Source organism: Tachysurus fulvidraco, chromosome 26 (assembly GCF_022655615.1).
Source record: "Tachysurus fulvidraco isolate hzauxx_2018 chromosome 26, HZAU_PFXX_2.0, whole genome shotgun sequence".
Classification (NCBI taxonomy): Eukaryota; Metazoa; Chordata; class Actinopteri; order Siluriformes; family Bagridae; genus Tachysurus; species Tachysurus fulvidraco.
In genome coordinates this window covers 5,877,940-5,904,057 of record NC_062543.1, presented here as the reverse complement: position 1 = coordinate 5,904,057, position 26,118 = coordinate 5,877,940, and the positions used below count along the sequence as shown (strand labels likewise).

General features: G+C 37.9%; 3 protein-coding genes across 6 annotated transcripts; 1 reads left to right on the top strand and 2 right to left on the bottom strand.

The window, feature by feature from the left end:
- Window positions 1–587: 587 nt before the first annotated feature.
- On the bottom strand, window positions 588–18,199 carry LOC113634138 (carbohydrate-responsive element-binding protein). Of its 4 annotated transcripts, none has more exons than XM_047809125.1 (17): window positions 17,119–18,199; window positions 13,973–14,079; window positions 13,429–13,511; window positions 13,176–13,265; window positions 13,023–13,055; window positions 8,802–8,976; window positions 7,909–7,989; window positions 5,871–6,025; window positions 5,129–5,783; window positions 4,966–5,039; window positions 4,542–4,752; window positions 4,337–4,443; window positions 4,133–4,252; window positions 3,649–3,776; window positions 3,414–3,537; window positions 3,158–3,287; window positions 588–2,345 (listed from the first exon to the last, which is right to left on the bottom strand). In XM_047809125.1, exons 1-17 carry the CDS (start codon window positions 17,457–17,459, stop codon window positions 2,221–2,223), a joined length of 2,739 nt encoding a protein of 912 aa, XP_047665081.1. In that variant the 5' UTR covers window positions 17,460–18,199; the 3' UTR covers window positions 588–2,220. The 4 variants fall into 4 exon arrangements, with proteins under 4 accessions (XP_047665081.1, XP_026988687.2, XP_047665082.1 ...); XM_027132886.2 differs by having other exon boundaries at window positions 4,542–4,755; window positions 17,119–17,736; XM_047809126.1 differs by having other exon boundaries at window positions 4,337–4,431; window positions 4,542–4,755; window positions 17,119–17,736.
- A 393-nt stretch (window positions 18,200–18,592) lies between these two features.
- rpain (RPA interacting protein) lies at window positions 18,593–21,689 on the top strand. Its single transcript, XM_027132888.2, has 7 exons — window positions 18,593–18,759; window positions 19,132–19,308; window positions 19,986–20,058; window positions 20,555–20,669; window positions 20,771–20,834; window positions 20,979–21,119; window positions 21,579–21,689. The coding sequence occupies exons 1-7, from the start codon at window positions 18,688–18,690 to the stop codon at window positions 21,606–21,608; spliced, it is 672 nt and encodes a 223-aa protein (XP_026988689.2). The 5' UTR covers window positions 18,593–18,687; the 3' UTR covers window positions 21,609–21,689.
- Window positions 21,690–22,295: 606 nt separating this feature from the next.
- LOC113634139 (complement component 1, q subcomponent binding protein) lies at window positions 22,296–26,116 on the bottom strand. The gene is made up of 6 exons (XM_027132887.2): window positions 25,744–26,116; window positions 24,220–24,370; window positions 23,982–24,069; window positions 23,310–23,405; window positions 23,065–23,190; window positions 22,296–22,525 (listed from the first exon to the last, which is right to left on the bottom strand). The coding sequence occupies exons 1-6, from the start codon at window positions 25,991–25,993 to the stop codon at window positions 22,376–22,378; spliced, it is 861 nt and encodes a 286-aa protein (XP_026988688.1). The 5' UTR covers window positions 25,994–26,116; the 3' UTR covers window positions 22,296–22,375.
- Between the last annotated feature and the right edge of the window lie 2 nt (window positions 26,117–26,118).

Sequence of the window (26,118 nt, the reverse complement as noted above, 5' to 3'; positions counted from 1 at the left end):
ATATACATTTATTATAGATGCACACACCAATGTTTTATATTATATATATATATGTATATCTGAATAGTTTAAATATTAGTTTACAGTTCAATATTGTATCATATTTCACTATTCTTCGCAAATATTCAAACTACTATCATATTATACTATCAAAGGTCATTATTATAACACAGTTTTGGTGTGAAAAGCAAAACCTGTTATATTTTACTTATGGATGTTTGGTAGCTTGCATGATATTTTCAATAGGTAAGAAGTACAGCTTAATTTCTTCTTGTTTTTTTCTGTCAATGATCAAAAGATTGTACATTTAAGAAGATTCTTCTTGTATCATTTTCATTTGAGCTATTTCTTATTGTGTAACTTTTCTGTCTATTTTAGCAACTTGCTGTTGTGTAATCCAATCATATGGACTAAAAAGATTGCTTTAATAAGCACATTTTATCCAGATTGTTTTTCTGGTGTTTTGGCTCTTTTAAATATACGTATATATTGCAGATAAAAAAAATGTAAACCAACAATGTAAGTGTAAAATTGCAACCGAGTTTTCTTCACATTGGCTCATAAATATCTAAATAATAATCATTCCACAAAGGCAAACGGTGCTTTATTTTAAAGAGCAACATTATGTCATACATTTGCACCACATTAATAACCTGAGAGCATAAAAGCTTGATTAAATACAACTGTAACAAACATAACAAGGCACAAAACTTTAGTCCCGCTTAATAGACTAAACATGAATACAAATCCTCTTTCTCATCCCAAATGATCGATAGGAAAACCAGCACTGAATAAACAGGAAATCGATGGCAGATTAACAGTTTGCAGTCTAACAAAGAAATATATAGAACCTATAAGAAGTTCCTGTTTAATAATCAATAATCAAGAAACAGCTAAAAGCTTTTGTCACTGATGACAGTGTATCAAGTTTCCTGAAAGCAAGTACACTTTTCTTTTTAAAGGAATAGTTGAGGAAGAAATAGAATTTACACAAATTCTTTCAAAATGTAGCCAACATGTCAAGTCAATACATGAATGTACAAATTCCTTACAAATTATACGCATACAATTTCACGGAACGGAAATCGTTTATATTTAAGACGGATTCTTCTGGGTTCATAAAGCCACTGTTTAGGAACATTTTGCTATAGATGAGATTATTTTACCATGCATCCTACAAAATATGATAATCGTTGGACATCAGTCATGACTGACAGATGATATTTTTGTCTGTAAGAATTTGTGTATATTTAATACTCTCCCTAAACGAAGGCATTATTATTATTATTATTATTATTATTATATTATTTGGGAAAATCCCCAATCTCAAATAAACCTGATGTTGACTTTAATAAACTATGTTCTGTGTTTGATTTCTCATAACAAAAGGCAAACTGGTAGAGGATAAACCCACAAACTGCAAGTAGCATGTTTTGATTTTTATCCGAATAGTATCGAATGATATATTAATTACTGTACATCATAAATACAAATACGTGTCCATTTCTGAATGTAAAAAAACATGCCTCTAGGAAGGCAAATTTTAGAAAAGCATCATGTTGTATTTTGTGTATTCTGACTTGCTTTTCTGTTCACTACAGTTGTAAAGATTATAGGTTATTTGAATTACTGTAGTCTTTGTGTCAGCTTGAAACAGCCTGGTCATTTTCCTCTGACCTCACTCATTAAGCAAAAAAAGTAATACACAATTTGTCCAGTTTGGCATCAACAACTATGCCATGGAAACTCAGATCACTTTTTCCCTGTGATCTGGTGTTTGATGTGCTCATTAAGTGAAATTCTTGACCTGTATTGGCATTATTTTATTCTTCTCACCACTTTCACATCGTTTAACTGGACACTTGTTCCTAATAAAGTGGCTAGTGAGTGTAAATATATATCTGTTGTTTGTGTGTCTGCCTAATACCAACCGCTAATAAACATTGTTGGTGTTATTATCATTGGTATAACTATCGATATGTCAGGGAACATGATTGGCTTCAGTCAAGAGAGATATTACGCTGTATATAGTGCCTTTATATTGTCCTTCGTATTTCCCCTGTTTTTGCACCACCACTCGGTTAGACAAGACAAACGTACAATTATTTGTCATGTTAATAAAACATATGAAAACTGAAACAGGATAATGAAGAGAGAGAGAGAGAGAGAGAGAGAGAGAGAGAGAGAGAGAGAGAGAGAGAGAGAGAAAGGAAAACACTGTCATTGGCTGAAGTTGTGGGACAGGTGTCTCTGAGTGACTGCCTGAGTTGCCTGCTCAGGAACCAGACTCGGGTCTGTCAGGATGGACGTGGTGGTGCTGAGCAAGCGGAGTGAACTCAGAACAGCTGAGGGAAAAGAAAAGAAAGGAAGACAGACAATTTTTCAGAAGCAGGCAATTACTAACAATTCTTCTCTGTTTTCATTTTAGCCTCTAGTATTGTGCACTATTTTTCTATCTCTAAAATATGTTTTTTTCTCCCATCCTGCCACAGTTGTTATTTCCGTGTCCGGAAAAAGACATACTGGGTCGTGACACTTAAACACTTGCTATGTAGTGATATTTTCAGACCTAATCCAGTCCATAATGTTAATGCTGCTTAGTTATAATTACAGTAATCACTGCACATCTACAGTAGATATTCGATCAATCAGTCTGCCTGTTTTTCTGTCTTAAAATCAATCAATTCTGTCTTTTACCTCAGCTTGTATAATGTGTTTTTCAGGAAACATTTAAAATGGAGAACAAACTAAAAGTTGACTAAGAAAATCACACATTAGACACTCAATGGAAAAATGATACAAAAGTTTGGTACTTGGATGAAGCCTTACATGAACCCAGTAGAGTACTGCAGACATAAAAGCTTTTTTTATTAGAAATCATAAATGAAGCTGTCTGCGTGTCTAAATTTAAGTGTGTGCGGTAGTTTACCCACATCATTCTTGTTATGTCATGACAATACATTGCTCCGATAGTTATATTGTCAAGTTACTGGTAGAAATTAGATTGTAGACTGCCTGTGTACGGTGTACTTTACATATACACATCAATCTGTTGAGAGATAGATAGAGAGAGAGAGAGAGAGAGAGAGAGAGAGAGAGAGAGAGAGAGAGAGAGAGAGAGAGAGAGAGAGAGAGAGAGAGAGAGAGAGAAGCTTACTGGGTCTGAGGGCAGGTAGGGAGCAGTGTTGGTCCAGCCAGGTGAGTGTGGTGCGACACATCTCCTCCACACTGGCTGTGGACACCATGACGTTATAGGACTCAAACAGAGGCTCCATAATCACACTGAACTTTGGCACCATGGTTTAGGACACTAAGCCATACTGGAAATTAGCCCAAGAGCTAAATCATCTCATTGTCATCTAAATATGTAGTCACACGTTCATACACACAAAGTGGTCTAGAATAAAGGATACAATCCAGAATTTCCAATTCTGGAGAGTCTGGGACCGGACATATTCTCTAAACCTCTCCCTCATGTGATCAAAGCGCTGGCGAGTGATGGGGACGCCGGTGGCAGGGAGCTGCTGCTGACACACACTGCACAACAAAGAACGTAGATTAAGAGCTAAGGAAAACATGTTTGCATTATGGAATAATAAATAAGCTTAGCACTAGAAAAAGAAATATGAAGGGAAAGGGATTTCTCACTTGATGGCAGAGTTGAGTGCTAGAATTTCATCCCGGAGTCTTTGGGCTTCTTCGTGGAGCTGCGCTCTCTCCTGCTGCATCTTACTGATGTACTCAGCTGTCTTCTGTAGCGTAGTGGCCTTACTAATCTAAGATACACAGAAGTGTAAGGAGGAAACAATGGCAGGAGTATCGCAAAACTATTTGGTGGGAGTAATCTTTTTTATAGCTTTTGGAAATAAATCAAAAAAACTAAGATAACCAGCTATTACACAAGTGTCTACAGAGCAATGTGAGGGTCATACTGATACCTTTCTTTTACACAATTCTTTTTAATTATAATGAAGAGCAGGCGACTGCTCTGACATATGAAACAAATATATATAAACCAATGAAAAATGTTTGTGAATACTGTAATTCAAAACCCATAAACCAAAGTATACATGACTGACCCTGGAAATAAAGGATATCTAGTCATATAAAAAGTGTGTGAAATAATAAGTACCTTAATGCTTGGCTGAGAGCTAAGTGTTGTGACCAGACTGTGTAAAGTGTCAAAGCCCAATTTGATGTTAAACCTTCTCTTCTGCTCAGCAGATATGTGTGTGATTCGCCTTGTGTCTGTCTGTAAGAGAAAACATAATGAGGAACAGTCGCATCATGAGAGTATACCATGTAAGCGTGCATGTGTGTTTGTGTGTGAGTTTACCCTATTGGGCTCTGTCTTGGTTATTCCGGATAAGGTGTGTGATGACTCGGACGTTTTCTCTGGCAGCATCGTTGGAGATGTAGGACCGAAGCTTCCTGAAAAACTTACTGAAATTGAAAAGTATCGGCTATGATCGCGTACGATTAAAAAGACAAAGACAAACAAAGACAGATAGCTCAACACAATGGGAGTGATATGAGTGTACCTGTTAAACCTGTCCTCTCTGGTGGCTGGATTTGGACAGGAGAAAGTTTCTCAGTTTTGGGGACGAGAAGTGATGAGATGCAGGAGCCGTGAGAGACGTTGGAATGTACCATCATGGGCAACTGGCACTGCAGCGGCACTTCAGCAGGGGGCCAAGGAGGATGCTGGGATACCTGTGAACCTCTTTGGCCCACTGGCATACTGCTGGTAGACTGCTGGTCGCAATAGGAAACACTTTATTAGCAAAATAACTTTTAGGATCTGTAAAAAAAAAAAAAAAAAGAAATGCTGATAGAAGCCGTAGCTTATAAAATAGCGTTTTATTTCGTTTTTTCAACTTGTTACTGGTCAACCAAGTACATAAGATTAAATCTTGTATAAAACTGTATTTTATAAGTATAGATTAGGTTATTAACGCTACATACTGCTAAGATGGGAGAAGCTGGTCTGTGGCATTTCAGCCCAACAAATGGAGGATCGAAACCCATTGTCGGTTTTCCTATATGAAATCAAGAAATCAGTGAAACGTCCAGTTTTGAGAATAAACATTGAAAATATATATATATATATAAAATCTCAATGGCATACTTTCTTGAGAGCTGGAGGACAAGAGCTTGGCCAGGCAGCTAGTCTGTGTGGGTGGAGCCACAGAAACAGGTGCAGCCGTAGCCACTGGAAACCTTCGGCCTCCTCCCATCTTTTGCTTGTGCTTGCCTGTTCCCGAGCCCATAGTTACCTGCTGTGGCACAGAGAAACAGTGTGCCTGGCTAGGCAAAGGTGGAGCCACAGATGCCTGCTGGTAGTCCAGCATGTCTAACATACTGTAGCTTTGTCCCTCTTGGAGATCATGTGATACGACATTCATGGATCCCGTATGCGTGATGACGGTGGGTGTGGTTACGACGCTACTCCCTGATTGGTTGCCTGAAGCATGTCTGTATTTTAAGCAGGTGTTTGGGTAGATGTAAGGGTTCTCCTGAGACATAGAGGCAGAGGACATATTTGAAGGTCCAGTGACAATGCCAGGGACACTGTAGGACTGTCCGTATGAGCCCATGTTGTGGAGGCTTGCTGGAGAGTGATGGTATTCACTGTACTGTAAATGGCTCTTGAACTTGGGGTTGGAGGTCATACTGCTAGTATCAAAGGGCATCTCAGTGGTCAGTGGTTGGTGTGGATAGCCATGGCAGGATAAGCCTTCTGCTGATGAGGGCTGAGGCAAGCTTTCAACTGTCATATTGGGCTAGGGATGACAAAATTGCCAGTTACATTGCTGAATATAATTTAGACACCAGGTTTTTGCTGTGTAAAAATTCTGAAATGTTATTACCTGTGTAATCTGGGATCCTGCATGTATCAGGGGTGTATTAATCACAGCGGACGTGTGGGCTGAGGGAAATAGTGAGCTGGAGGAACTCTCGAATAATTCAGAGTCAGCATAACCACTCTGTACCGGAGGATGTCCACGGTAACTTGCAAAGATGTCTGAAACATCAACAACGACATCATCAAGCCTGGAGTCAGTCCAATGTCAACTAACTCAGTGCTAATACCAGATAATAATCTAAAGTTCATACAGAACATTGAACATATAACAGACTATAAGCCAACATAATGCAGCATTTGTTCCATATTATACTAAATATACTGAGATTGGGAACGTATAAGTTTGAGTGAAGTCACATTCACTTATAGTACTTTTGTAGCTTGAGTGAGATCAGCTGGAAATCATTTGGATTAACTAGGGAGAAAATGTCAGCAGTCAGAGCTGACCTACAGTGAACCACTGCCTCTTCTTCTCTTCCTGTGGTGGCACCCTTAAGATGGCCATTCGTGGTTTACCAAATCCCCGTCAACTTCCACATTTTATTCCAAATGACCCCTGACCTGCACTTAACCCTCAATATATACAGTAGAGCAAGCTATAATCAGACAAAAAAAAAACCCAATCCAATAAATTATATTGGAAAAACAAATAAAAATAAACACCATGATAAACACCATAGCATGATTAAACACTCATTATTTTCCAAGATGTTCAGACGTTAAGACGGACACGCTCCTGAGAGATTTTTTGATGAGTAAGTGTCCATACAACAAAATGTGAACTTGTGCACTTCCCTAAAAGTCCTAAGAGTCAATAATTAATCAGTTTTTAAATATTCAATTGAGATAACAAGAAATATGGCATTATTAATGAACCCTGGAAATTACAGTTAGGTTTGTATCGTATAATATTTACTGTACATCCACTTCTTAGAAATTCTAAGAAACAAAAATTAATGAGAAAGTGATGTAATCAGATTATAAATGTACTGATTGTTTTTTTTCTTTCTTTGTACCTTCGAGAGAAATAATGAGATCTGATGTGGGAATGATTATTTATATGGATTTATACTTGTCACATGACAAAATACAGAAGGAGATTTTCTGTGATTAATTTAAAAAAAAAAACATTTTATACTTAAAAATATTCAAGTATTTATTTAATCATGAATTAAACCTGGTGTTAGATCAGGGCTGTAACCAGGATAAAAATTGAAGTGAGCTCGATTTTATAGAAATGTGTCATAGCTCATTTCCAATCCAAATGTTATCCTTCCATTAGTCGTTAAAATGAGCTGTTAAATTTTATCGAGCAAAATATTCTGGTTTATCGCTCTTGATTTCGGCCTCAAGTAACAGGACATTTGCAAGAATATACGTATTATTATGTCTGCTTATTGAAACTCAGCTTTTCATCAGTCTCAAAACTGAAGAATTTGAATCTTGGCTTTAATTTTTTTTTCTTGCATATTTTTGTATAAAGCTGTCAATGTACTAATTATATTATAAAGACTAATGGAATTTTGTCTTGTTATTGTGAATTATAGAACTTTTGTAAATTAAATAGATAGATAGATAGATAGATAGATAGATAGATAGATAGATAGATAGATAGATAGATAGATAGATAGATAGATAGATAGATAGATAGATAGATAGATACACACATACATACATACATACATATATACATACATACATACATACATACATACATACATACATACATACATAAATAAAATTTTCTAATAAGGTCCGGATTGCTGTGTCCTCATAGTGTAAAAACATTCTGCCGTGTAGCAAATATATACTCAATTAATTAATTTTTTTCTTACTTTACACAACATCCAACATCTAATGATAACATTTCTGAGGAATTGAATAAAGTGGGTTTGGAATTTTACAGGTAAAAATTTTACACGTGTCTGATGTGTTACAGGGTGCCAATATTTTAACCAAAATGATTTATTCTACTGGAGCATGTACTGAAATGGCATCATTCGTAAATGCATAAAAATGATAGGAATACATGAATAAATTACCAGGAATGTCCATGAGATCATCCAAGCTGGGCTGAAGTGGTGTTAAACCAGGCTGGATCATATCAGCGTTGCTGGTGTAGGCTGATATGGAAAGGGCATTTATTACAACAGTAACATACGTGTGTGTGTGTGTGTGTGTGTGTGTGTGTGTGTGTGTGTGTGTGTGTGTGTGTGTGTGTGTGTGTGTGTGTGTGTGTGTGTGTGTGTGTGTGTGTGTTGGGTGTGTGTGGATGTGCATATGTGCGCTTTCATTCATTCATACTTCCCTCTTTTGATGGGCTGCGTCTTCCTGAATCAATTTTACAAACTCACATGACTATTTATTAGGAAATGGAGTCATATATTTGAGTGGACTGCATATCAAACTCATCTTTTGAAGCACTTCTAAAGTCAGCAATTTGTTTGCTGAAACAAGTGCTTCCTGCTAATCAACACCTCTGAAAACATGCATGCTGGCTATATAAGCTAAGAGACCTTAATGTGTACAAAATAAGCTAGCAGAGATGCCTGCTTTTCCTGATTGATTGGATGATAGTGATCATATATTTAGTTTTTTGTTGCTGTTTTTTTTATCAGTGTGGTATTTCCTGTCACTGGAATCTTGAAATGCATTATATCTCCTCATTTGGGGGTTTTCAAATGTTATAACTTTACTTGAAATATGTTGAAAAAAGACAAAAGTTTCATATCATTTTATGAAACTGACTACATGACTATATGGACAAAATCTACGCAGTAAATTATAAATCTACTCATAATAATTCTACACAAAATGCATACTCCCATACATTAAGCATTGAAGCAGAAATCTCATTGTTTAATGGCAAAGCAAGCATCAAACTGAACACTTAGACCTCTATTTGACCTTAGATTTGTGGCCCTTTGGTACTCACTATTTTGGTATTTCTCACTCCAAGGGCTTGGCTTCTGGGTCATGGTGAACAGAGTATCTGAGATATCTGACAGAAAGCAGTCCAAGTCAAACATATGCACCTCCTCCTGAGAAGCTTCTGGTTCGGGGTACATCTGATTGGACCATTTCTCCAGGCCAGACCTGCAGATGGGCGTCTGAGGAGTGATAATCAGTCATTAATGCTCCACACCACAAATGAGCACAGATCCTCAACCATGACAGGGCATAAGACAGAACAAGGACAGGAGCTCCTCTTTTGGGCACATCTCTGAGCAACTCAATAAATAAGTGTAAACTTTGTATTGATTCAATACAAAGTACAAAACTGATCAGTGCTGGTATTTTCATAGTCCACATTTAAAAAAAACTAAAACTAATCACTAGTGTTATTACATCATAAAATATAAGAGCCTATCAGATTCCATTATGCAAATGCACGCCATTAAATTCCTGTATAAATGTCTCTATTTGCAGTGCCATATTCTCTGCAACAAAAAGGATCGATCTCAAACAATCAGTCACAAGAGCAACTATTAAAAAATCACATTTTTAAAAACTTGATGTATTTCACAGCTTGCTCTCACATGGCCTCTTTCAGAACAACTGAAATTCTTTTTGCATCTCTCTTGGATACAGTTTTTGATAAGTAAGCATTTTCTTTGATGAAGATCAGAAAAAAAATCAGACAAACAAATCAGACACTGCTGAAGGACAGCACACTGGTGGCCGAGCTCTAGATCTGTGCATCATGACCACCAGAGGGAACCACATATGTAGAGCAGTGATAGAATGTAAACTTACAGCAATGCAGAAATGTAAGATTATGGAGTAACATAAAAGGAGCTTAGAGTCTCTCCGATCCCCGGAAACACTTTTTCACTATTTTCATATTGCACATTTTTGCCTTGTATCTATTCTCTTGCACCCATGGTGAGTCAAACTTGACAGATTCAACAAAATATCCAAGGCAGAGTTACTACAGTACTCTAAACATACATAGGAGCACAATATGCTACTCACGGCTCAATGCAGATTCCTGTGTCCAGTTTCCATCCCATTAATGCTTCCTAAATTCCCGTTCTTTATCTTTATCTTCTTTATACCAGCAACCAGCTCCAACTCCATCCTCGTCTCTTACACACACATACACAGAGCCTGAAGCTCATCACTTTTATAGGAGAGCCCAAATTCAGCCGGAAGCACCAACGATTACGTCCCTCCTGACAACACAACTGCCCCCATGCTGTTTTTGTGGCCCACACACAAAAAAATGAGGTAAATTATAGTAATGCTTTGGATATGTGTTTTCCCACAAGGTGAAATTAGGTTTGGGGGTGTGAGTGTGCGTGCATACTCGTGAAGCATTAAAAATGCAGTTAAAAACCAATGTGTGAGCGACAGAAAGCCCTTCCAGTATACCCCCCCACCACCACCACCAACAACAACAACCATCACTATTATGTTTTTTATTCGTCTCCATGTGCTGACTCTCAACATGAGCGAAGGCGTATTGGCCCTTTTGTTCCTGACCCACTTCTACCCATCATACACTCACGTGTAGAGAGAGAGAGCGTGAGAGAAGGCCTTACCTCAACTTCCTGTATATGGTCATTACACATATAGATAAAGGAATAAACGTTCATGTAAACAGATATACAAATTTCAATGCAAGTACAATGCAGTAGGTAAACCTGCATACTGTTTGATTATATATATATATATATATATATATATATATATATATATATATATATATATATATATATATATATATATATATATATAATGTAACCTGAATACTACATTCTGAGGACATCTAAGGTGTGTGTCATGTGGAAATATTTTGTTTATAAATCCAAACACACACCTGAAGCCCTCAGCATATGACTATGTTCATATGGTCTTATATCTTATAGTATTTATACTGAGGTTTGTGTGTCTCAAAAAATGCAAAGAGCCTTAAATTCGAAACGTACACTCAACGCACATTGCTTGTTAGTACTTTGGCCCTGCAGCAACTATCATGGTCATATTCACCCAAATGGACAATAAAAACAATTTAAATTTACATTTTCCACAAAGTGGGTCACCTTTGATTAAACAGTATTAAAATTGAACCAGCGTATCTCTGGAAAACAGACACAACAGAAAAGGAGATTGGCCTTTTTGTCACCAGGAGCAATCAAGTGACTCGTTTTCTAACCGATATATGGGCTGCTGTGACGCAAGTGGAGTGCAGTGTTTACGTTTTTTCCACGTTTGCCCTCCCTTTTCGTTCTCTACAGATCACACACTCTGACTTTTTAACCAGCTGAGCAAAGCAAAGTCTGAACTATTAATAGCTTACTGGAGAAGGGTGCAGAGGCAACTGTTCTGTTAACCTACTAAAACAAATACAGTAACATAAGGCCATTTATTTATCTGTGTAAAGGGACTGACTACCGAATGTCCAAATAACCTACTAGAAGCCATTAATATGATAAAATGGTTCGCATGACTAGACAGGATTGGGCCAGTCACTTCCTGTTACTTCCTGTCATACTGTGTAATTATGCATTTTACTCGAATAATGTCTGCCCTTGATTAATAAACCCAGACTTAAATTAAGGACAGTAATCATCTTTCCCAAGTCTCCTATACATACTGTAGAATTTGCGTCTATGCAGCCGACCATTTTCTTTAATGCTTATCTTACACAGGGTCACAGATAACCTGGAAGAGAACCCATGTGTCTTGGGGAACAAAAAGGTAAACAAATCACACACAATCAATTTAAAAAAGCCAATCATTGCATATCTTCAGGCTAGAGCAGGAAACCGGAGTACTTGGAGGAAACCCTCAAACCACTGGGAGAACATGTAATCTTATAGGATGTGCACAGAGGATGGCAGGAATCAATCCTCCAACCCCAGAGGTGCAAGGCAGACATACTTCTTTGTTCATGTTGAACAATTCTGTATTGTTTATAATACCCAAGAACCTATAAAATAATCCAAAGAACAAACTGCAAGTGTCTATAAATATGCATGAGTATGCAAATTGGAAATTCCTTTCTCTCCTTTTAGTCATTAAAAATGCTGGAAGTTTTGCCTCTTTTTAGTTCCTTTGGTTTAGTTCACAAATGACTTTCAGCTATTTGCCATGATTTTGACCTTATTTTTGTTCTGCTATGGCAGGAATCGACTCAAAGTGGTTTTCTACATTCTATTTAACAAATTAACATTACTTTGCATTGTATTTTACACACTATTTCAATCATTCATTCTTTTATTCATTCATCATCAATAACCACTTCATCCTGGTCAGGGTTATAACTGTTAATAAAGCAAGGCACTATAAATATAAATAAAGTAAGCATCTCTGCATTACTGTGATGTCTCTGCTCTATTAAGTTTTGTTTCATTCCATTTCTACACATTATAAACTTGTTATCTACTCATTATCACACAAACAAACAGATCAATTATTGAAAAAACATTAACCATGGAGGCATTTTGATCAAATTAGTCTTAGATCATAAAGCTACTGTAATCTGCTCTAGGTATGAACGGCACATAGCTAACCAGCTAGTTATTCTGCTAATTAACTGCTAGCTCACACCACTGCTAGGGCTACAAATAAAAGAGTTTTCAGCATCACAGTCTTGGTTTCTAAAAGGTTTAATTAACATAAAAGACAAACTAGATTAAATCCACCAAAACAATCAAAATTCTGTTCATGACTAACATAAGCTGAAAATAGCTGGCTAGCTAGTTCAACACTCAGTGTGTCAGTGTGAGATGCTAACTGCAAAGTGTGTAGTTAATCATCCTCATATTTTGCATATTGTACATGATATGTTTAAGTCGCTGAGCTGATTATGTGAGAACACAAACTGAGCTCAATTTAAGAAGAATCATTTAAAAATCACCAGGAAATGAAACACTTCACCTAGCATTTCTTTCCTTATCTTTTGCATAAAAAAAATACAACTTTTGACACTTTTTCATTGTAACTTTGAACAAATGTTTTAAACTCATTGTATCTTAAGTATGTAACCTAGTGAACCAGCATTAATGTATTCAATGTTAGAGATTTAAGCACTTATGTACGTCGCTCTGGATAAGGGCGTCTGCCAAATGCTGTAAATGTAAATGTAAATAAAACAGATTCTAGTACAGCAACTTGAAAATAATTAACATAATGCAGCTTAATGTCTTACCGTCTGCAGAACAGGGACATGATCTTTGTGTTTCTAAAAGAAAAAATAAAGGAGAATAAAGGAACTTTCCGAGTTCATATAAACATATATATTTGCACAAATACATAATCAATGCAGGCCCTCAACCCTCAGGCCCTCAGGCCAAGTTCTCACCCTCTTCTTGTAGTAAATCCTCCATTTATGATACTCTTTTATCACCACTTCTATCCGTCTCTTCCAGTAGCTGCCCTCCAGTACAATTGCCTGGAATTTAAAATACATAGCCAGCGGTTTAAATAATTAATGTACGGTTTATTATGATGTTTTAATTCAGGGATGCAAGGTAAGTAATGCTGTGGGAGATCATTCTAGGTACATCGTGTTTCAAAAAATGCCAAGTACCATTCATGTATTTAATGGGAATTACCTCAGGTTTTCGATGGGCGTCTGCTTCAGAGCCCTCCAACGGAGTGACAAACCCGCACACTGGATTTTTCCTTTTTTCCACATCTAAAATATTAACAAATTAAAAATAAAGGATTCTAGCATTTTATTTCTGAGTGCTGAATGATATACTGTAAATAATACACAATTTCTTTTCATTTATATAACATATTTCATTTTTCATAAGAGAAAAATCTTGCAATACATTATTGTCAGTTATAAAAGTGCTGTTAAATTTTCAATTGATTTATTTTCAGCAGGTCTGACAATAATCTGTTTAATTCATAAATCGATTAAAAATGACAATTTCTGAAAATTGCTTAGGTATAAGAGAAATAAAATATTTCAGCATGTGCTGTTTATGGAAACAATCAACCCTGACTTGATAATAACAGCATGTTATATTCTCTACTTTGTTCAGATAGTGTTTTAAATCATTTTGCAGTAGTTTGATTCCTTTTCTTTCTTTTGATGTTTGCGCTAAGAAATTTGGGCTTTGTTGTATCATTCAGACTAGATGAACTCACATTGAATAAACCAAGCTCTCCAGATGCCATTATTCAGTCGGATTTTATCCCTCCACAGTAGCCTCAGACCTTTGAAGGATTTCCACTTAGGAGACACGATCTTCCCACTGTAGATGGAGAAAGAGAGAGAGAGAGAGAGAGAGAGAGAGAGAGAGAGAGAGAGAGAGAGAGAGAGAGAGAGAGAGATACAAAGTTCTTTATTCATTAGCTCAGTTTTTATTTTAATACTGTCACTTGTGCCAGGTCAATCTAGATAGATGTAAAAGCTGCCCTTTTACACATCTTAATCACAGTCGTGGCCTAATGGTTAGAGAGTCTGACTTGTAACCCGAAGGTTGTGAGTTCGAGTCTCGGGCCAGCCACGACTGAGGTGCCTTTGAGCAAGGCACCGAATCCCCCCAACTGCTTCCTGGGCGCCGCAGCATAAATGGCTGCCCACTGCTCCGGGTGTGTGTTCACTGCTGTGTGTGTGCACTCTGGATGGGTTAAATGCAGAGAACAAATTATGGGTCACCGTACTTAGCCGTATGTCACTTCACACACAACTGCAATTAAACACCACCTCATCTGGCCACATTTTCTTCACTTTATGCCATCACTTTATGCTTCACTTTATCCTCATTCTTCCAGTGCATTTAACCCACTAATGGCACAGAGAAGGTGGTGAGTTAAAGACACTCAGAGCTCAGTTCAACCTGTTGCTAGGACTTTATAAAGGGTGACAGATGAGGCACATGATGTAGAAACATCATCAGCACACATCTGAGTGTCGGGAATGCTTTCCAGTTCGAAATACTGAGAATAAATGAATTAAAGCCAGAAAGCTCAAGCTAAGTAAACACATGGCCTTTTATACTATTTTGTTGGCAGACCCAAACCTGATGCTACATTCTATGTATGATGAAACTCTTTAGCAATCAGGTTGTGTTTTTCATCGAAACTTGAATTCAGTCTGTTAAAAAATGCAAAGATACAGGACACTCTATGAGCACTACTGAGTAAAAATAAAACTTTGAATATTAATCATTTTTAAAATAGTATAGAAATAAAACGTATAACCTATAATATAATACTTATAGTATAGCACTTCTAATATATAATAACAACAAACACAAAGACGGCAGAAACACGACCATGATAGTGATTGTTGTTCCTGTTGTCATGGTTTATCTATCTATCTATCTATCTATCTATCTATCTATCTATCTATCTATCTATCTATCTATCTATCTATCTATCTATCTATCTATCTATCTATTTATTTATTTATTCATTTTTGTTTGTTTGAGTGTTTGTTTGTTTGTTTGAGCCCATACAACAGCATATATAGGACAGGGGTGAGTCACTTAAGACAGCACAATGTGCAATTTGAATGTCATAACAGTCTTGAGAGACGGTCTCGAGAGAGAGAGGAAGAAAGCGAGAGAAAGAGAGAGAGACTTTTATCCTAAACCCAGTTACACTATAACCCCTGCCTGATTGTTTCACTGCCAACTGCTGCCAAAGTCCGTCTCTCTCTGTGTGTTTTCACTATACGTTTCCCATGTCACAGCTGTTTTGAAAATGTTGCTGTGCTTTCTCCAAGCTCTTCCGGGTCCAAAGAAACCTTGCATTACGGTTAACCCCTTGTCTGTAGTAGCAAACAGTCGGAGACAAGTTAAACAATTCCATGAAGAGCACGTTGAAATGCTGCAGTACATGTTACTGTGAATCGCAGCATTTATCCATTGATCTAGCTGTGAATTTACTTCAGGTAAGGTAAATGTTAGGGACACAGCTTAATTGTAGTAGATTCTGAAGTTAGTTTATTAGTTAACCAAAATAACAAGGTTTCCAATAAACATATTGCAGATAAACAAATCAAAGTCAATTCTAATTCAAAATCCCTTTAATATAACAACTGAATGCAGTACTTGTGCCTCTTATGGTACTCTTCACACCTGCACTATCATACCACACTGCATAAAAAAGTAAGTCTCAAGAGGAATTATTATGGTTTATAGTAGATTAATAGCATTAGCTCACATTCTAAGAATTACTAAGAACTAATAAGATTATCTGCCGTACATAATGAATATTACCTTATGACCTTAAGAAAATATAGCAGATCATTTGGAAGGAAAAAAGGCAGAAAATTGTAAGAATTTCCTATTTACACATATCTGCTCTTACATCTACATGATATGGGCAGTTGTGCGTGGATACCGGACCGTCACATTAATTTGCGGACCTAACTGAAACTGTTCTGCAAAGTTCTGGAAGCACACATTTGTCTAGAATGGATTTTTATGCTGTAGCATTACAATTTCCTTCACTGGAACTAAGAGGCCTGAACCTGTTCCAGCATGACAATGGCCCTGTGTGCAAAGCGAGATTCATGAATGGTTTGATAATATTGGAGCAGAAGTACTCATGTGTCCTGCACCGAGCCCTGACTCTGACACAACCCCACTGAACACCTTTGAGACGAACTGCAACACAGACTGAATAACAGACCTTCTCACCCAAAATCTGTGCCTGATCTCACTAATAAACTTATGGCTGAGTGATCACAAATACTCACAGCTACGCTCCAAAATCTAGGGAAAAGCCTTCCCAGAAGAGTGGAGGTTCTTATACTAGTAAAGGGAACTAAATCTGGAATGAGATGTTCAAAAAGCACTAAGTGGATGTGATGGTCACGTATCCATTTATAGGTCATAAAGTGTATGTGAGGTGAGAAAAAGAAATAATCTATGAAAGTGCAAATGTATTATTTATAATAACAGTCTTCATTACATTTATTAAGAAGTTATACGTCTTCAAATGATGAGTTTTTGTTTGAGCTTTGAAGGTGTAATATTTAAGCATATTCATATATTTCTGTAAATACTGATTACTAATATGTGACAGACAGGATGCGAAGACTAATGACTAGTTTTCGAGTAAAAAAAAATCTTCATCATTACATAAAAAAAGACCTTGCATAAAAATGTTTACATACTGTATTCATTTCTACAGCATGTTTTGATGCTGCCACACTTTTATATGGCTTGTTGCTTGAATGATTGATTACTGCATTGAAGATCGTGTTGGTCTTTGACCCATATCCTAATGATAAAAGATGGTTTGTTTGTTTTTGCATTAGTGCGCTTGCATGTTGTTACCTATAGGCCAGTGTCATGCACTCGAACAGGCGCGTGAGTGTCGGGTCGATGCTCAGTCTGCCGGAGCTGAACGGTCCGAAGCTGTAGGTCTGGCAGCGCGGCTTGTTCACCGTGTCGAAGTCGTAATAACTTCTCCTGCTGCGCGGTACGGGATCACTGTGCGGGGATGAAACCATGAAGTGTCCGCTGTGGATCACCTGCGCGTGCCGCGCCGCCTCCGAGCTGGTGCCGGGACCGGCAGATTGCGCGTGAGTCAAACCGTCATCCTGCTCCGAATCTGTCTCCGAAACAACGATCTGAGACTCTTTCGTTGGCTCGGAAAACTTCTCCAGCTTTGCCATCCTTGCTTTTGTATGATCTCTTACACAATTGGTTATTTCAAACAGCCATTAGGAGTTCGGTGCCGTTCGAACTGACGGGTCTGTAGACAGCGCCACGCCTCGCACGCGCAATAACGCCAGATCGCATGTCGTGTCTCCGAGTCAAAGGTCACAAAAGTTGGCTGGAAGATCTTCAGGGAGCTGTTGGGCATGGAAGAAGCTTTCAAAATGGGAGCGTTTAAAAACGAGCCCAAATTGCATAATATTGCATAACGCAAGCCGTAACCTCTGTCCTGGTCAATCAGCCGGACTTTATTGACCTGGTCGCTTTTAAAGGTGCACTGAATCTAAAAACAGTCTTTTTACAGCATATTAAGTGGGTATATGCAACAATCTGAGCGATATATTAGGACAGACAGACAGACAGACAGACAGACAGACAGACAGACAGACAGACAGACATAGATAGATAGATAGATAGATAGATAGATAGATAGATAGATAGATAGATAGATAGATAGATAGATAGATAGATAGATAGATAGATAGATTCCTTTTTGTTTGTGGATTAGTGAAATTAATAGTAACAATTATTTTAATCCTTACATTTTAATATATTGTACTTTTTGTTAAAAGACGTAACTTTCCATTGTGAAAGTAGTCCCTTGTGGGTAACACTAAAGTATAAAATATAATTGTGTAAGAATTAAATGTTAACAATTAACAATTAATAAACATGTTAATGTTAAATGTTTATGTATGTATTTATTTCTAGGCTGCTTGTTTATTATTTGCATGTTTGTCAAAGCTTTTCACTTTCAGATGTTAATTCAACACGTAAGAAGAAAAAGATTACAAGTTAATCAGGGTAATAAGTGCTAATTAAGATTAAGCAATAATCACTGTGTTACATTAATGAGTTTGTAAATGATTTAAAACGAATAAATGTGTCAACTAAAATCACTGCATGTTTTTTGTATAATGAAAAAAATGTAGCCAATATATTTTTTAGCATATTTGGCAAGGGACTTTCAAACGAAATGAAAATAGCTTTGTTGTTATTAAGTTGTTATATAGCATAGTGAAAAATACTACAAAAATAACCAAAGTGGACTACAGATCCCAGGTGTCTACGGTAACTTCCGGGTTCGAACCATTCAAAAGTCGCTGATTGGTGGAGCTCGAAGACCGGAAGCGGATTCGGACTGGTTTGTTTACAGGCGCACCAGCTAGCTGTACTTTGTGAGCTATGGACGCGGTACAACGACACAGATCACTTTATAAGGGAAAGACTCCACCATGGAAGGAAACGTACAGAAAGGTAACTTTATTTTATACCTCTGTTTGCTACCTAAAGTAAGGAAACTAATTATAGTTACTATAGTTACTAAAGATAAACAGTTAGCTGTTAGCTACAAGACAGTTGAGTCACTTGAGATTTTAGTTCTGATTTAACAGCAAAGTTTTAATTCTTAAATGAAAAAATAAAGAAAAATCCAAAAAAGAAATAAATTCTGATGTATTAAAATGTTTTGTGCTTTTTATTGTTTTATTTATTACCAATTTAAAGGCAAGTACGTTACTGGGAACTAAGCGTTTGTTTCGTCACTTCCTGTTTGCTCTTGATGTTTTGGTTTAAGTGATGCTGTTTGAGTGACAGTCAGTGAAATGTTCTGACTGCTGTGTTTGTCAGCGTTGTGTGGAAAGGTTGAAGAACAGCCGGTCGAGGTTATTGGAGAAGTACCGTCAGCTTGGAGACCCCACAAAGAGCTCTGTGCTCGTCCAGGAAGTGATGGAGATGGAGTGGAGCCTTTTACAATCAGCCAATCAAAGACTGCCTTCGTTGTGGAAGAAAGAGCAACTCAGTGAGGTACAGGGATTTATGATCAGTCATGTACACCTGAACTTGTTGTCAAGTCAAGAAGCTTTTATTGTCATTTCAACCATATATAGCTGTTGCAGTACACAGTGAATTGAGACATCGTTTCTTCAGGATCAGGGTGCTACATAGAACAAAGATGGAGCTGTAAGGACTTAGTTAGTTAGTCCTAGATACATAAAGTGCAACTGTGCAACCTGGTGCAGGACAGGACAGGGCAAGAGGGTGCAGGACAGGACAGGGCGAGACGGTGCAGGACAGGACAGGGCGAGACGGTGCAGGACAGGACAGGGCGAGACGGTGCAGGACAGGACAGGGCGAGACAGGACATTACACAAAAGACAAGAAACAGTGCAGTCCAGTGTAAATACTTATGTTCAAACTATTGCGTGTGCAGTCATACTAGAATGAACACATTAGCGTTATAGCAGCAGTTAATAAAGGATTTTGCAAAACAGCAAACGACTGAAATGTGAGACAGAATGTGCAAAGAGCAAGAAGTGTGCAAAAACAGCACGTAAACAGATCGATGGATATATATTGTAAGTGTGCGTGTTTGGTGTAGGTCTGTGCAGTCCATACAGTTGATGTGCATGTGTTTTGTGCTCAGTACAGTTCAGTGCAGTAGTGCTGGAATGTACTATTTTTTCCTATGCTTGGTTTTACAGATGTACAGAGATCTGCAGGAATATGATGAATTGGCTGTCCTAGAGGAAATCCAACAGGAGCTCGTATCTCAAGGTTATTTTGCAAAAAGAGCTTATTTTACTGTTTTAAGAATGAATATATATAATTGTGCTATCTACCTCTGATAAAGAAATGGTATGTAACCTGTCTGTTCTGTAGAGTGTGGAAATGCAAGTGTTGGATGTATTAGTACATCCAAACAGTGTTTTTATATTTATATATATATATATATATATATATATATATATATATATATATATATATATATATATATATATATATATATATATACTTTTTAAGAACTTGCCATCATTGAGGAATACCACAAAAGTCTACAGTATGAAGAAAAGTATTTGGACTGGTATGTAGAAATGGTATGTAAAGAAATGGTATGTAACCTGTCTGTTCTGTAGAGTGTGGAAATGCAAGTGTTGGATGTATTAGTACATCCAAACAGTGTTTTTATATATATATATATATATATATATATATATATATATATATATATATATATATATATATATATATATATATATATATACTTTTTAAGAACTTGCCATCATTGAGGAATACCACAAAAGTCTACAGTATGAAGAAAAGTATTTGGACTCCGTTGTGGATGGAATGGAGGAAGAAGAAAAGCTCATCTGCCCTGTATGTCATGTGTAAGTGAAAACTTCATAAATACATAAGCTCTTCAATGCTTCTTGTGTAGTTTCTAGTATTAATAATGCTGAATTTGCTGGTGGTGCTTTCTGTATTACAGGAATAACCTGAGTGTGAACAGCCATTTTACATCATGTCCATGTGGCTTGTATATAAACACAGTGGTGAGTTAAAGGAGCACACTTAGATCTCAGTGAACACACGTACACAATGTTACTGTTCCTGCTGGTGCTGTGCGGATTGTGTGCTTTAGACAACAACGGGACACGTTTAACAGTCAGTCAGATCCAGTTTAAATATTTCTACAGGGAAGAAATATAACTGTGGATGTGCTCCAGCATCTGTTTGAGATGAGGGTCACAGAACATCTGGAAGATTGCCTACAGAACCCCACGTTCTCTGTAGCTTCAAACGAGGATGGAGCACCTAACCTTCTGATAAGCTGCAAGGTAACATCATGTCTCTAAAGCTACACATTTATTTATTTTAAAGCACAGTTGTCACTGAAACAGTAAACAATGGTCCAAAAGCCAAGCACATTGTATTTGGATACTTGGAACAGTTGCATCATATTGCATCATACAAACCAGAACTATTCTTATGTAATTATTTATTTATTTTACTGCTGTAAATATAGCTACGTTTGTATCCAAGGATTTTTTTTTTCTGCCCAAAATAACTTTTTTTGAAATATTTACCATGCACAAAAACATCAGTAAATCTGTCAATGTGATCGTTTAACTTTCCTATCTGCTGAGCAACTGCTCCAATCAATGGAGAAATCCAATTTAAAAACTTGAAGCTATGTCCAGATTTCTCTATTCTCTGAGCCATTCCTCAGAACAACATAAAGATTCAGACCTTTGGAACAAATGCTGATTATTAAACATCCCTTATCTTATCTACAGGTGTGTGATTATCTGGCCATTGTCCTGTGAGTGACTCTGCTACAATGGCCACTGTGTGCATTTTTAGTATTTTGTATTTTATTTCTATGAAATAAAGATTATTTAACATTACAATGTGCTGCCATTTATGTTTAGTGGTTAATCTCAGATACGAAATGTAGTTTGGTGACGACCTTAAGCCTGTAAGCATGCAGTGAGACGGCACTGTGGTGTGTTTAGCCTGAGATGGTTTAGAGGATGTGTCCAGAATGTTACTGAGCACCAGACTAACCTATTGGTTGGAGTGTGGATCATGACCAAGAGCCTTGTGTTAAATTTAGCAAAAGGCTTTCATAAAGTCTTCCTGTACTCATAACCCTGAAACCTACGGCTTTAAATCGGCCTTAAAGATCCTGTACATGATCTAAACTTGCTGATAAAAATAAAGGGATCATTTAACATTGATCACAAATGGAAAACAAATTCACAAGTTTTGATTTATGAAATATTCATTTTGAGAACACAAGCGATTGAGGTTTATAGATGGAATAGGAGTTGTTTCCTTTAACAATTAAAGATTACAAGAACATATTCAACTTTGTACAATTATTTTCTTGCACATGACCCAAATTAAACCCAGTTTTGGACTAAATATTAAGTCCCATAAATTAACAGCTCAACGTTTACATTCAAGGCCATACACTACACTTAATTTATTTCAAAATACAAAAAAGTATAAACGTTTTGTACTGGGTCTTTATTTCTGTATATTAGTATTTCCTAGTAGTTGGACAGGGGAAAACTGCACACAATGTAAATCAGTGGCATTTGATAAAACCGTTGAGATCCTCGAGGAACTTGATGTACTCCTGATGCTCCAGTGCTGTGCTCAACTCCACCAGCTCATCTGCAAAGGTGTTGTCAATACCACGATCAGCCAAGAAGTCCACTAAATGGTCATAAAGTGCCTGTAAAGAGCAAAGATTTACAGCTGTGAGCAAAAGAAACACCCATCCTTCCTATAATAACTTTTCTTTTTGTGTCATCTAAAAAAAAAAAAAAAAGTATTATACCTTAAAGGCATGCATTAATGTGGAGCTATTAATTGTGAAAACCATTCACAAGAACCATTCCTACAGAAATCTCATTTAGAAGCTAACTGTTGTATCACGTACATTACAGGTCATTGAATTACTTTTCTTTGCATGGGGTCAGAGTGCAATTTCAGCTGTCATGCAGCACCCTGGAGCAGAGAGTTATGGAGTCTTGATCAATGGCCAAATATAGTGTCTAAGTTGATTTTGTTAAACATCAGTATTTAATTTAATCAAAGTGGAGGAATTGACAATTTATGAATCGGCCAAGAAACTGCAGTTCGCGCTTTTGACCACCAGATGTCATTAATGTGCACTGTTAAAATTGGAAAAATGTGGGGGGGGGGAGCACATCCCTTTCTCTCTGTAGCCTAATAAATCTTAGGTTTTCAATGCTAGATAAGCACACATACCCAGTCCAGAGAGTCTGTGTTGAGGGTGTAGCTTGTCTCCTTCCAGTCCTCCTCTCCTTCAGGCTGGAAACTGACTTCACGGATGGTGAAGATATCGCTTTCCTCCTCTCCTTCACCGTGGCCGATCTGCATGAAGTCAGAAAGCTTTGGATGCATCATCAGATATACATAATAGGACTGACAATGCTTAGGTGTTTGAAACGATATAATTATATAATATAATGAAAGAGTTGATAGAGGTTTACCTCATCTTCTGGAAAATGGCAATCGAACACCAGGGAGTTCTTCGCTCCCTGTTTAGTCACCTCAACGACAAAGTTAGGCGTGGAGACGATGTCAGGCTAAAAAAACAAATACCATACAAATACAAAATGTTACCACTGTAGCAACACTTTAGAATATAGTTTATGAAATACAAAATGTCAATTCATCTTAAAAGGAAAATCTATACATTTAAGAGTCTTCTGCTTTCAGCAAGGAAGATCACAATTACAGTTTGAATATCATTGAAAATCTTTTCCTTCATGCCCGAATAACACAATAGTCTTGTTGCTTTCACGAGCCCATGCCCACCGGTGCCTCAGATTCCTGTTCATGGCCGAGAGAAGCAGACCCTGATGTGCCTTTCTTCTATCTCAATATGTGTATTTGTAAAGAGTCAATCTCTGATTTACTGTAGCGTGTTGATTTTATGTATTGTACTGCTATTACATTAATGTTCCTAATAATGTGGCCAGTGAGTATAGCCTTAGACCCATGTCCAAAAAAAAATGCATCTTTTATTACAATAATGCCCAAGTCCTTTTACCACAAGCTCCATTTGCTCTACACTCGCAGAGGCTGCAGTAGCTACAGTCCAAATAAATAAATAATCTGTTCGATACAGAAATGTGAGAGGAAGTGAGAGTGTGTTCTACCTCGTTGCCTTCAGCCTTCTGGCCCTGTTCTGGTTCCTCCTCCAAGTTCGGGGGAATGCTGTTGTTAACGTTGAATGTGACGATCACTCTGTCAAACAAATAAAAAAGATCAGCTCATCTACATAAATGATAAACAAAAAGTTTTACTTGCTAAAGTATGGCATATAAAGAGTCGTACAAATCATTTCTCTGCTCCAATCCCCACATATATTACTGCGAACCCGGCTGGCAGACTTACTTCTCTCCGGAGACGGAGCGGGTAAGTTTTGCTTCTGTGCCATTCAGCTCAAGCTCCCATCCTCCAGATATCTTGGGGAGTGTCTTGCTTTTCTGGATCTTCTTCTCCTCTTTGATTTCTTCTGCGAGAAAGTCTACAAATGCTTTGTCACCTGTATGACATTGGGATATAATAACATTAAAAAGGGTTATTCAGAAATATATATACACACGTGCACAAAAAGTGTGACAGGGCAGTGCAGCGGGTAGGTAAGTAGGTAGGAAGGTAGGTAGGAAGCCTAGTGGTTAAGGTGTTGGGCTACCAATTGGAAAGTCATGTGTTCAAATCCCAGGTCCACCAAGCTGCCACTGTTGGGCCCCTAAGCAAGGCCCTTAAACCTCAATTGCTCAGTTGTATAAATATTACATAATGTAAGTCTTTCTGGATATAAGGGATTCTGCTAAATGCTGTGAATGTAAATGTCATTCATTTCCTGTGTATTCCTTCCTTATGTCGGGGGGTCTGTCATCAGTTCCTTATGTCGGGGGGGTCTGTCATCAGTTCCTTATGTCGGGGGGTCTGTCATCAGTTCCTTATGTCGGGGGTGAGTCATCAGTTCCTTATGTCGGGGGGTCTGTCATTCGTTCCTTATGTCGGGGGGTCTGTCATCAGTTCCTTATGTCGGGGGTCTGTCATCAGTTCCTTATGTCGGGGGGTCTGTCATTCCTTCCTTATGTCGGGGGGTCTGTCATTCCTTCCTTATGTCGGGGGGTCTGTCATTCCTTCCTTATGTCGGGGGGTCTGTCATTCCTTCCTTATGTCGGGGGGTCTGTCATTCCTTCCTTATGTCGGGGGTCTGTCATTCCTTCCTTATGTCGGGGGGTCTGTCATTCCTTCCTTATGTCGGGGGTCTGTCATTCCTTCCTTATGTCGGGGGGTCTGTCATTCCTTCCTTATGTCGGGGGGTCTGTCATTCCTTCCTTATGTCGGGGGGTCTGTCATTCTTTCCTTATGTCGGGGGGTCTGTCATTCTTTCCTTATGTTGGGGGGTCTGTCATTCTTTCCTTATGTCGGGGGTCTGTCATTCTTTCCTTATGTCGGGGGGTCTGTCATTCAGTCCATATGTCGAGGGGTCTGTCATTCAGTCCATATGTCGGTGGGTCTGTCATTCCTGCTTTAACTTTCATCATTCTTCCTTGAAGGTCACATGAAGCAAAGTGCGAGTATGTGACGTCAAATCCGGTTTAGGATACAAAATACATTTTAGCATTTTTGCATTGTGTACACACACACACACACACACACACACACACAATTACATATTACACCCCTGTTCAACAAGTGACACTAAGAAACAAACTGAAAGCTAGAGAATATTCCTGACGTCCAAAAGGAACTGTTTAACGACAGCAGTTGAAATTTAGACGCTTTGAATGAACACTAAAATAATTATTTCGGCTTCTCCTGGTTAGCATAAAAGGCTAAAAAGCTCGCTACGGATATGTTTAGTTATCCGACATGAAATGTTATTTAAAGGTACTTTACCTTCTGTATGAAGGCCTCCACAGCCGCAGGACAGGACAGTGTGTTGGGTAGCGAGCAGTTTGTCTCGTTTGCCGTCGTTGTTGCCGCACATCATCCACATGGAGCGCGTAAACGGCCGGATGGTGGCCGAGGTCGGGGGGCACAGCGCGGATCTGACAAGCGGCTCAGTGCCGAAGCTTAAACACGCACTCGGGGCCTTGTTGGTCAGTCGAGCCGCGATGCTAACAGCACGTGTTAAAGATTTCAGCATGGCTGCACTTCTTTTGATCTGATCTGATCTGATCACCGGCTACTCAGACGCACAGAATGCGCTTGAAACACGTGCAAGGACACTATAACCTCACATATGATCCCTGCGCCGGAAGAGGTTCCTGG

What these genes read in the sequence shown, in the direction of transcription:
- LOC113634139 (XM_027132887.2), bottom strand. Translation starts at nt 25,993, where the DNA reads ATGCTGAAATCTTTAACACGTGCTGTTAGCATCGCGGCTCGACTGACC. An exon ending in CGCTCCGTCTCCGGAGAGAA is followed by an intron (nt 24,070 to 24,219) that starts GTAAGTCTGCCA and finishes TTTGTTTGACAG; the next exon opens with AGTGATCGTCACATTCAACG. An exon ending in AGAAGGCTGAAGGCAACGAG is followed by an intron (nt 23,406 to 23,981) that starts GTAGAACACACT and finishes TTGTTTTTTTAG; the next exon opens with CCTGACATCGTCTCCACGCC.
- LOC113634138 (XM_027132886.2), bottom strand. Translation starts at nt 17,459, where the DNA reads ATGGCAAAGCTGGAGAAGTTTTCCGAGCCAACGAAAGAGTCTCAGATC. An exon ending in ACGCCCATCGAAAACCTGAG is followed by an intron (nt 13,266 to 13,428) that starts GTAATTCCCATT and finishes TTTAAATTCCAG; the next exon opens with GCAATTGTACTGGAGGGCAG. An exon ending in ATGTCCCTGTTCTGCAGACG is followed by an intron (nt 8,977 to 13,022) that starts GTAAGACATTAA and finishes ATCACTCCTCAG; the next exon opens with ACGCCCATCTGCAGGTCTGG.
- rpain (XM_027132888.2), top strand. Translation starts at nt 18,688, where the DNA reads ATGGACGCGGTACAACGACACAGATCACTTTATAAGGGAAAGACTCCA. An exon ending in GGAAGGAAACGTACAGAAAG is followed by an intron (nt 18,760 to 19,131) that starts GTAACTTTATTT and finishes TGTGTTTGTCAG; the next exon opens with CGTTGTGTGGAAAGGTTGAA. An exon ending in ACCTTCTGATAAGCTGCAAG is followed by an intron (nt 21,120 to 21,578) that starts GTAACATCATGT and finishes TCTTATCTACAG; the next exon opens with GTGTGTGATTATCTGGCCAT.